The following is an 11559-nucleotide window of genomic DNA, read 5'->3' as shown; positions in this document are numbered from 1 at the left end:
GAAGTTTGATTATGCAAAATATATACTGTGGATATGGGGGCTTCTGTTTTGGTGCATTACATATGACAGTTGGAGAGTGTATGTGAGCAAATAAGGTCATTCTTTGTCTGTTCCTGGTGCTACCTCACTATGAAGGATACAGTGAATATGTATGGAACAGAAAATATACTGGTATGAGTAAATGTTCTGACATGCATGTGCATCATTGTTATGTTCAGTAATCATGGCTGTTTGTTGTTTTGCAGATAACAGAAAGCATTTATGCTGTGGATGCTGGATAATGCCGATTACGAATTCCACCTCTGAGGTACAAAATCTAAGTCAGGATGGGATGCTGAAGCAATCAAATATACATCTGCATATGAAGTTACATGGCTGATGTAAAACTTGACCATGGTGTGGACACGCATGCCTATGTGAACATAGATGTCAATGCTGAGGGTAGCAGAACAGTTTATCCTCTACTCAGTGTATGTGTACTAATGAAAGAATAAAGGAGGTCTGTCTCTCTGCAACTATGTATTTGTACTGTATGAGGGAAAAAGTTCTACACTCATGGGGTCTTATCTCTTGAATATTTTCTATCACCATACAACATCTTACATTTATGTATGCTGTGTGCATTAACCATGTCTACTGACCACTCTTATAAAGATATTCGATACATCTTTTTAACAAGTTTCTTGCATGCATTCATGTAATGTCCTCTGGCTGACATATTCCTTCATCTCTCAAAGAGCTGTTCACTGCTAGCAAACAATTTCTCATCAGAGTGATTGATTTGTATTGCCATGAACTGCAGTACCATTTTCAAAATTTTTACACTTGATAAACAACATACATGATACTATAAATGCCCTTAGCACCACCAATTCCCTGACAATGATTGCCCTGGTAAATGATCGCTCGCACCCATTACTACCACAAAATTTCTGCACCTTTTCAATCATTTTTGTGTCTATATCATCTAGTCATGAGCAATGTATAAACAAAACACTGGGGAAGTGGGGAGTGTGTATGTTTGGATTTTCATTCACGGACTGCACCAGTGATATACATGTGTCATCAATGCACAGTCCATGTTATCCAACCCAACTCAAATTGTTGCCTGGCACTGGGGAATGAATGTTTTGAAGTTGAGGCATTTCCTAACATTAGTGAGTTAGACATCAATTAAATCTCTACCAATCACTTTCTCCTGTATTTTTCTTAATGTGTAGATAATCATCATGTTCACAAGTTAGGGAATAATCGACTCAGGAGGACTATCTAAGAAAAAAATATATGAAAAATACAACTACCAAAACATTTACTGAATGTAATTTAAAAGTTTTGCAGTGCGTGCTGGTCTCTAAGTATTTGTTTTCCTAGCTCAATAGCTCTTCCACCTACGACCCATTCTCTCCATTATTTTTGTAAATATCTAAATAATTATTAGTTCATGCATTATGCAAGAGTCTACTAAGAAGTGTTGAAAAAATGAAGAATAAGTATGAAGATATTACTATTGTTTATGTGCTAGATAACACTTCCATCTCTAACAGCAATTTTCTCCATTATTCTTCTGAATACATGAATAATCAGTAGTCTTTCTTGATGATGAACATCATAAATCTATGGAAGATTTCTCTTGTTTTTTAATGGTTAACTTTTAGAGCAATATTTGGTGTTGCATTTGGGTCTCAAGTCCCTAAAGCTATATTTACACATGGAACCAGTGAACTGAACTTTGCAAAATTGAGAATCATGAGATTTATTGGTTTCATCTTGAGATTGTTTGAAAAATTGTGTACGCAGCATTGCAACTCTGGCCAATATCAAATCATACACTAGGGCCCCCCTTCTCTGTTCCTTCTCTAGGAAAAGTAAAACTGGAGGGGAAGATTTCCAGCTCCCCGCTCCCATCCCTTTTAGTTGCCTTCTACGACATGCAAGGAAAGCATGGGAAGCATTCTTTCTCCCTTATCCTAGCACTACCTCGCTGAAGTGGGGGCAGCAATGCAATTTCCTGCGAGGCGGGGTAGCTATGGGAATGGATGAAGGTAAGCAAGTATGAATATGTACATGCGTATATATATATATGTCTGTATATGTGTATGCTTCTGTATGTATATGTTGATATGTATATGTGCCTATATGGGCATTTATGTATATAGATATACATATGTGTATGAGTGGATGGGCCAAGTGTGAATATTCCCTCTAAGGCTCAGTCCTCTGTTCTTAATGCTACCTTGCTAATGCAGGAAACGGTGAATATGTATGAAAAAAATGTATGCATATTTATCATTATCATACTTGATCACTGTTTCCCACCTTAGTGAGGTAACACCAGGAAACAGACAAAGAAAGATCCATCCACTCATATACACACATGCATATACATGTACATATACGTATATACATATACGTATAAACATGTACATATATAAATACATTTATGTACATATATACTTTCTTTTCTTTCATACTATTCGCCATTTCCCGCATTAGCGAGGTAGTGTTAAGAACAGAGGACTGGGCCTTTGAGGGAACATCCTCCCCTGGCCCCCTTCTCTGTTCCTTCTTTTGGAAAATTAAAAAAAACGAGACGGGGGGATTTCCAGCCACCCTGGAGACACCCTGGAGTCTCCCCTTTTAGTCGCCTTCTACAACACGCAGGGAATATGTGGGAAGTATTCTTTCTCCCCTATCCCCAGGGATGTACATATATACGCATGAACATATTTGTACATGCATGCCTTCATCCATTTCCAGTACCACCCAGCCCTACAGGAAACAGCATCACCATCCCCTGCATCAGTGAGGTAGCACCAGGAAACAGATGAAAAAAAGGCCACATCCACTCACTCTCATTCTCTAGTTGTCATGTGTATGCACCAAAAACTGAAGGAAATATCTCTCTTTTACATGATAAGTGAAATAATAAAGAACCTAGGTCAGTATCATTTCTATACAACAAAATAAAACATACTTAAGATTAAATGTTTCTTCAAACAAATATTGACTGATTTCTTGGTGCTCAGTCAAGCCAAAAAAAGCCATCTTCTTCAAGTTGTTCTTCGCTGATAGAAGCATTGTCTTGCCCCTTTCTTCAGGCTTCATCATTGAACTGTTGTAGCAACCGACCAACGACAGATCTGTGACAAGAACCCAAAAATTACTCATAGTTTATTCTTAGTTGAGAAACTTTTAAGGTTTATGTAGTTGGCAATGACTATTTTGTTGTGCAATCTCTACCCCATAGAAATGGTCATATTTACAAGATGCCATATGGTTAACCATTCACTCAATATTTGACAAAATGTGCTTTGTTAAGTAGCTGTGTGGATCACACATTACTGCCTTCAACCAGTTTGGTAAAGGCATCTCTCATTCTTCTATACCTGCCCCTCTTTCACAATACAATCACATGCTGGTTACTATATCCAAGTCTTGATTCAACCTAAGCCCATTTCCACTCACTTACTGCTTTCTTTCTACATAATTTCCACTCATTTACTGCTTTCTTTTTACATCACGTAGTCAATTAGAGATCTAAAATGAATGGCACCTACAGAAACCCTGACAAGCCTTCTGGCCACAGTACATCTTCAAACACAACAGCAAAAGACCCTAAAAGCATGTAAGTTAATCTCCTGCCTCCATTAACATACTACAAAAATATAACTCTTAGGCTGATAAAATTGACAACTGACTTTTAAGGTTCACTACCATTATCATCACCTGACAATTTAATGGTTCCCACCCTCATATGAATTCCCAGCTAAATTCTTATTCCCTCAATCATTAATAGGTGTCACTATCATTCTCTGGCCATAGCTGGAAAAGATATTACATGCCTCATCACTTATGTATAACTTCATTAATGTGTACACTCTACAAGGTATACAAATAAAAGGGGAAATGCATGGTGGATGAATGAGATTTGAAGTGCTGTGGAAGAGAGGAGAGAGGTATACAGTAGATTGCTCAAAAGCAATGTACCAGTGAAAGTTCAGCAAAGGCAGACAGAAGCATATAAGAAGTGTAAGCACAGGATTAAGAAGATACAGGAAAGAAAATAATGAGAAGATGAAGATTTTAAAAGTAGATGAAAATTTTGGAAGAAGGTTGAGTTAAAAGTTTAAGGAAAGTAAGAAATTGTATTGGAATGCGGTGAAAAAGGAAAGAGGTGGATGTAAGACTGGAATGTAAATGTGAGAAGTAAGGAAGGGAAATTGCTGAATCAAAAGAAGAAAGTGATAGGAATATGGAAAGAGTATTTGAAGAACAGGAATGTGGGGGAAGGTGAGGCAGTTGTTACATGGAGGATATAAGGAAAAGGATACAAGTGCAGGGGCTTATAGAAAAAATGGAGGCAAAATGGGCAACAATATGGTTGAAGGTAGAAGGGTACCTGGGATAGTTGGCATTATGGATGAAATATTGAAGTATGAAGAATTCTGAAAGTGTGACAAAGTGGATGCATTTGATACATAATTTAGTATGGAAGCAGAAGGTTTTGCTTGAGAATTGGGTGAAAGCTATTATTGTTCCTATATTCAAAGGAAATAGTATGTATACAGTAATTCATTTCCTTCATACTTGATTGCCATTTCCTGTGTTAGAAAGGTAGAGACATGAAGAGACAAAGTAAGGCTGTATCTGCTCTCCTCCATTCATAGCTCAGTATCCACAACCAGGCCCCAACAGATCTTTCCATGGTTTACCCCAGATGCTTCACATGCCCTGGTTCACTTCACTGACAGTATGTTGAACCATGTATACCACATAGTTACAGTTCACTCTATCCCCTGTACACCTTTCACCCTCATGCATGTTTAGGCTCCGATAGGTATATGATAGCTATCTCAGTAAGTTTAGTGATATGGAAGGAGAGGTAAGTGGGAGAGCAGTACAGAGTAGAAGTCATTGGGTCCCTTTACAGAATAATGAAAGGTAAAGGTGTATGTAAGTACGGAAGTGATGCTAGGATTATGAGACAGCATAGTCCTCACAACCCTAATCTATGTAGCTGAAACACAGACATGGAATGAGTCATAGAGATCAAGGATCCAGGCTGTGGAAGGGAGCTATATGAGAGAAGCATGTGGTTTGACTATATAGAATGAAGAAAGAGATGTGGGAGTGTAGGGGCAATTGAGTAAGGCAGGGAATACAAACATAATGAATAATCGAGGGGTAGAGAGGGTGAAATATAATACTATGAGGTGGTTTGGACATAAGGAAAGAATGCAAGATGGGGAATTTACAAGAAGAATGTATGGCAGTACAATTAACAGGGTTGGTGTGAGAAGACCAACTGGAAATGGAGAAACAGCAAAGATAAGTAATGGAGGTAGAGAATGGTGGGAAGGCATGTAAGGACAGTGATAAGAGGAGACTCTTTTTAAGTGTGCCCATTCCAATGATGGGAGTTTACAGAGGGAATGGGCATCAGAGATACTGAGAGAAAGATAGGAGAAAATTTTGGTACAAGAGATCACTGGCAAATTGCTGTTGAGGTCACTTTCAACATATACATGTCAGTGAGTAGTAGATGGCCTATTTCTAAAACAAAGTCAAGATGATGGAACAGTGGAGTAAAGAAGAGCCTGGTGTCTACAAAAGTATCTCATATGATACTCAAAAGAGACCAATATTCAACATGATAGGTGCATATCACTGAAAATAGTAAAATACTCCCTTTATGGTTCTCTACCTACATCAGAAACAGCAGAGTCATTACCTAGTCAATTGCTCCATTAATTACAGAAATCAGTGACTTAGTTCGAGACAATGAAGCAATAAAAAAACCTTAAAACTTTTTTGCATCTGTATTAACAACTGAAATCACACTCATGTCTCAAATCCAGATTCACTACGAGAAAGAATGTTCCACAACAAACAAAGTAAAAGTAATCAAAATGGTAGACCTTGATACATCTTATCCAAGAACAATGAAAGTGGCATAAGCCACTGACTGCTCCTTTAAGAAAAAGTCACGATGTGAGTAAAGGTCCAGATGAATGGAAGTTATCAATGTAACCGATATTCAATAAAGGTGATAAGATACTGCCTGGAAATAATCGTCCAATAGACTTAATGTCTGCACTTTGAAAACCTATGGAAACCATCATTTGAAACAAAATTGTAAACCATTTAGAGGGCTGTCATCTAATAAGTGATTCTTAGAATGGTTTTTGACAAAATCACCCATCTCAGACACATTCACTTGATTTTTTTTAAGCTATAATCAACATGTTTGATGAAAGTTATCTATCTAGATATTCAATAAACATTTGATATTGTTCCACATCAAAGGTTACAAGTAAAAATTAAGTAAAATGGTAATGATGGGGTTGTTCTTTGGTAGAAAGGAAACTGTTTGAGTGGCTATAAACAAAGGGTTGTGATTAATGGTAAAGCTTCAGAATGGTTAGATGTAAGTTACATGTGGTGTGCCACAGGAATCAGTCTTGGGACCAGTTCTCTTTCTGCATTGTAAGATATTAAAATCTGCAGATGATACTGAGCTAGAAAATAAATCTACAAATGAACTTGAACATCTACAGCTTCAAACTGCCATATAAAAAAGGATGGATTGAGCTCATAGGTGGCAAACGAATTTTGATATACAGTAGTGCAAAGTTTTTTTTTTTTTTGTTTTTTTTTTGCTTTGTCGCTGTCTCCCACGTTTGCGAGGTAGCGCAAGGAAACAGACGAAAGAAATGGCCTAACCCACCCCCATACACATGTATATACATACGTCCACACACGCAAATATACATACCTACACAGCTTTCCATGGTTTACCCCAGACGCTTCACATGCCCCGATTCAATCCACTGACAGCACGTCAACCCCGGTATACCACATCGCTCCAATTCACTCTATTCCTTGCCCTCCTTTCACCCTCCTGCATGTTCAGGCCCCGATCACACAAAATCTTTTTCACTCCATCTTTCCACCTCCAATTTGGTCTCCCTCTTCTCCTCGTTCCCTCCACCTCCGACACGTATATCCTCTTGGTCAATCTTTCCTCACTCATTCTCTCCATGTGCCCAAACCATTTCAAAACACCCTCTTCTGCTCTCTCAACCACGCTCTTTTTATTTCCACACATCTCTCTTACCCTTACGTTACTTACTCGATCAAACCACCTCACACCACACATTGTCCTCAAACATACTGTTAATAAAAATGAAAATGTATGCCACAGAATGAATGCTGTCGGTTTTCAAAAATCAAATGAGGAAAAAAGACAGGCATAATAATCTGTGAGGACCTAAAACCAAGAAAGCATTACATAGAAGCAATGAAAAGAGTAAACAAGATTATTGGTAGGGCTTTTGAATTCAACTCGTAAGGAAATCATCTTTACCCTTTACAATTCGCTAAATCATCCCTATCTTGAATATTGTATTCAGGTTTGATCACCCTACTTAAAACAAGACATAGACAGAATGAAGAGAATGCAGTGTCAAGCTACCAAGATGGTTGATTCCTGGACTGATAAACCTGTTCATTCTCTGTATGCCATTTACTTACTTTCTACTGTTTGGTTAACCTAACTCTGACATACATCATTTGCTGATACATCTACTTCCTTCACTGGTACAGGTGGTGTGCAAGAGAAGTCTACTGCAAAGAAAAGTGTTGATAATGAAATAAAGTGTAAGTTTTACGGCAATGCTACGATAAACTAGTTTACTCTGTGTCAGTTACTCATTTAGTTGTTGTTTGGATATCCTAACTGTGACATACATCATTTGCTGAGAAACAACCAAATGTGAACATACATCACCTGAAAGGAAATTTCTAAGCCACTTTCTAAGCCACAGTTTTAAAAACTGCATACCAAATTCAACACTCAACTCACTCCCTACTCCTTCCTCCTCTCTTGCTACACACTGCTCCCTCCTATCTTGCTATGCACAGAGGTGTTTGGCTAAGCAAAACCAGGAGCTCACTTGAACACTCCATCATGGCAAAACAAAGGTATATACTGGATTATTTCTTTATAGTTTTTCATATGTTTGCATGAAAAACTTTTATTCTAAAGGATAATTTTTTTTCTTCTTGCATTTTTTTCCTTACATTGGTACACAAGTCTTTTGATAGCTCCAGTGTAAAGGTCAAGATGCAAGTGATATATTCCCCAACTTACCTGAGGAGAAATAAAAGACTCGTGGTGAAAGTAAATGTTATGTTGCTCTAACCATTTGACTCAAAAGGTAGGATAGCTATCTTACCATTTGTTCCTTCAGCAAGTTTTCAATTTATCCTTGAGTAAGTGTAAGATTATGTCAAATGTTTCTTCATGGCTTTAGGATTCTTATATGATGTCTTTTCATTTCATAAGAGAGAGTATATTTCCTTTTTCATTTTACTATTTCTGGTACAGATGCACCCAACTTATGGTGGTTTGACTTTATGATGGTGTGATATTCAACACGTTATTGTTAAATGGCTTTGTGTTGGATGATTTTGTCCAACTGTAGGCTAAGGCAAGTGTTCTGAGAACATTTAAGGTAGGCTGGGCTGAGGTATGATGTTTGGTAGGTTAGATGTACATTATCAAATATACATATTAAATGTATTTTCAACTCACAATATTCAACTCATGATGGGGTTATTGGAAAGTAACCTCATCGTAAAGCGAGGAGCTTCTGTGCTTAAGAAATATCACAGGAGAGATAAGGCCAAAATAACTGAGTTTTTCTTTGGCTATAAGAATCTTTTCTTATTTTCTATCTAACACTGTTCTCCCAACTCATAAAAACAACCTTGGAAGTTTGGAAAAAATACACTGTATCATTCTGGTAAATCTTGGCTAATGCTCCATGCTTATGTTTGCCCTACTTTCATCATGTACATTGCATTCAATGGCATTTACCCTGACACTGATAAATATGGACTTTTCTGTTTTTAAGTGAAAAGTATTATTTCTATATTTTTACTTTATGTTCATGTTTATGAAACTATAGCAACTAACTGAGAGTGGGCGCATGAACGAGTCTGATTACAAATACACAATTAGGCCATAGGTAGTAGAGAGTTGTAATGTATTGGAAAACCATCAACGTGATTACCCATTACTAGTGTGGTCCCCTAGGGATCTGTACTTGGGCCTATACTTTCCATTATCTATCTTAACAATATTGATGTATGGCTGAATAACACAAGTGTCCAATTAGCAAATAACACAAAGAATGGCAATGCCATATCAACTGAAGAAGATAGGCTAAGATTACAAGAGTATCTATATGAAATTGCTGAGCAGTCTAGTAAATGGCAAACGCCATTTAACGTTAATTACCATTAGCTGTTACAAGTAGGATGCCTCAACAAAAAATATGGGCCACAAGATATAGGACATTTCCAGTATGAGAGATCCAAGGGTCATTGTCTCCAATAACTTCAAATTCTCCTAGCACTGCAATGAAGCTTTTAAGAAAGCAAATAGGATATTAGGATTTACTAACAAAAACTTTACATACACCTCAATTATACTGAGCAGTATTGGGGCCCCATTTAAGCAAGGATATTCTTAAACTGGAAGCAGTACAGCAAAGAGCAACTAAATTGATTCCTTCCTGGATAAAAAACCATATGAGGAGAGATTACAAGAATTAAACTTGTTTTCCCTAGGGAAGAGGCACCTCAGGAGCAAATAAATAGAATATCTTAAAATGTTCAAAGGATTTATCACCGTTGATATTGAACATTTCTTTACAGTAGTGCCAGCATTACCAACAACAGGAATTGGACTAAAACTTAGAAGTCGCAGAGTTAATCTACACTGTACAAAATATTTCTTTACCAACGACAATAATGATGCATGAAAAAAATCTCCTGTAAAATGTTGTTCAAAGCATCACTCTTAATATCTTCAAAAGTAGTCTTGACCATCACTTGTCACTCTCCAGTACTGAATAATCTATTCAATCAGTCATCACAGCACAGTAGTGTATCATGCTACCTTCTTAACCACGTATCTCTCCCTGGCCAAGCTCTAGTAACATACTAACAGTGATTAATCCATGTCACCTGCTTTGAAAGAGTAAGAAAAATTATTGTATCATTCTTTAACATCAGGAATAACATAGACATGGTAAGGTGAGAGTCTCTGGAGCTAAAGTTTATCCTTACTATTGACTTTATAACAAAAAAAGTAAAGGGAAGCATGTTGTTGGTGATGGAATGTATGACATATTCATGTTCATTCTACCTTATAACTAAGCTGAACAGAAACTGGAGAGACAGTGCTGCACAACCTAACTTTGCAGTTATGGTTAGATGGCACATTTTGTGAAAAGAGTATGTAACTACTTTGAAAGCCTCATAAAGAAATCATGTAGACTAAATACATTTTATTTGAGGAATTACTGTACTTTGAATCCTTAGATATGGTCACTAAACACAAGAGTTTGTGATGAGAGTTGTTCTACCCCAAAGAGAGCAAGAAAAATGAGTCTTTAGATCAAAATGTGGACTTACTTGATCACCTAGCACATGGTGACAGTGCACCATCTATTGAGAGGGTTTTTGGTATTAGTATGTCAAAAATATGGTAGTCCTTTGTGCAGCAAAGCTGGCTGCTTGCTTTGTAGAAATACAGAGGCCAAGCCCAGAGTACTAGGGCTGATGTACTACCATCATTCCATACAATTTATATCTTTACTTATGTACAAGTATGCACATCACCACTTATGCAAAATAAACACGTTCCTTCTGTAGTACAAAATGTTTATCTTTAATTCTGAAGGACTCACTCCCCTTAACTTCCCATTTTTTATACAGCATACCTCACCAACTAAGATTTTGTCAATCATGGGGATTCTAGGAATGTAATCCCTTGGTATGGACCTCTGTAATTAGCTTTTTTCCTATGAATGAACCACTATCATGAAAATCATATTAAGTGTGCACACTTTTTTCTCACATGCTAATGCGATAAACTCTCATCATTTTGTTCACATTCGTATCTTCTGTAATCCATAAACCCCCATCACACGCATAACTATTAGCTTTCTGCCTAGCACAGGATAACCATATCTAAGAAATGTCATTGAACTAAGTGTTTAGCTATATGGCCCTAATAACAAGGTTTATGGATAACATGACTCTGTGAAGACTGAGGAAACCAAATAATAATACAATTACACACATTCACTCTAAATCTTGGGCAAATCTACCTATGTCCAAAAATGTGAAATAAAAACCAAGATATACATACCTGCTAACATACGGGTCTGCCTATTGATTGCCAAGTTGCTTTCACAAGCCATGAATTCATCTAAGGTAACATTCTCCCAAGTTTCAGTTTCATAGCAGTGAGGTAATTCCTCCTAAAAATAATTGAAGAAATTATAGTCAACTGAAATTCTTAACACAAGAATAAATCTGAAACAGTATACACATTAAAACATCTTGTTTTATTTTTGTTTCCCATTCTGGACTTAAGGAAAACATTTAAATAGATCTTACTACCTAAATCATCAAATAAGATATACTTACAAGCAATTGGAATGATGAGACATAAAATTATTTCTCTCAGTTTTTCTTCTATTT

The 11559-nt window shown here is 36.9% G+C and overlaps 2 protein-coding genes across 3 annotated transcripts in view; one reads left to right on the top strand and one right to left on the bottom strand.

Moving 5' to 3' along the window:
* The window catches only part of Rala (Ras-like protein A), a 307573-nt gene extending 307106 nt beyond the window's left edge, over nt 1–467 (top strand). The window contains exon 7 of the mRNA XM_071693528.1: nt 246–467. Coding sequence (XP_071549629.1) covers nt 246–281 — 36 coding nt within the window. The 3' untranslated portion in view covers nt 282–467. The remainder of the gene's footprint in view (nt 1–245) is intronic.
* The window catches only part of Hs6st (heparan sulfate 6-O-sulfotransferase), a 46428-nt gene that overhangs the window by 22243 nt on the left and 12626 nt on the right, over nt 1–11559 (bottom strand). For both annotated transcript variants that reach the window (XM_071693485.1, XM_071693494.1), the window contains exons 3-4: nt 11225–11336; nt 2975–3140 (exon numbers count right to left, since the gene is read on the bottom strand). In XM_071693485.1, coding sequence (XP_071549586.1) covers nt 2975–3140; nt 11225–11336 — 278 coding nt within the window. The remainder of the gene's footprint in view (nt 1–2974; nt 3141–11224; nt 11337–11559) is intronic.

This window comes from Panulirus ornatus, chromosome 4, assembly GCF_036320965.1.
Source record: "Panulirus ornatus isolate Po-2019 chromosome 4, ASM3632096v1, whole genome shotgun sequence".
NCBI classification, from domain to species: Eukaryota; Metazoa; Arthropoda; class Malacostraca; order Decapoda; family Palinuridae; genus Panulirus; species Panulirus ornatus.
The sequence above is the reverse complement of the archived record's forward strand: the minus strand, read 5'-3'. Positions and strand labels throughout refer to the sequence as shown.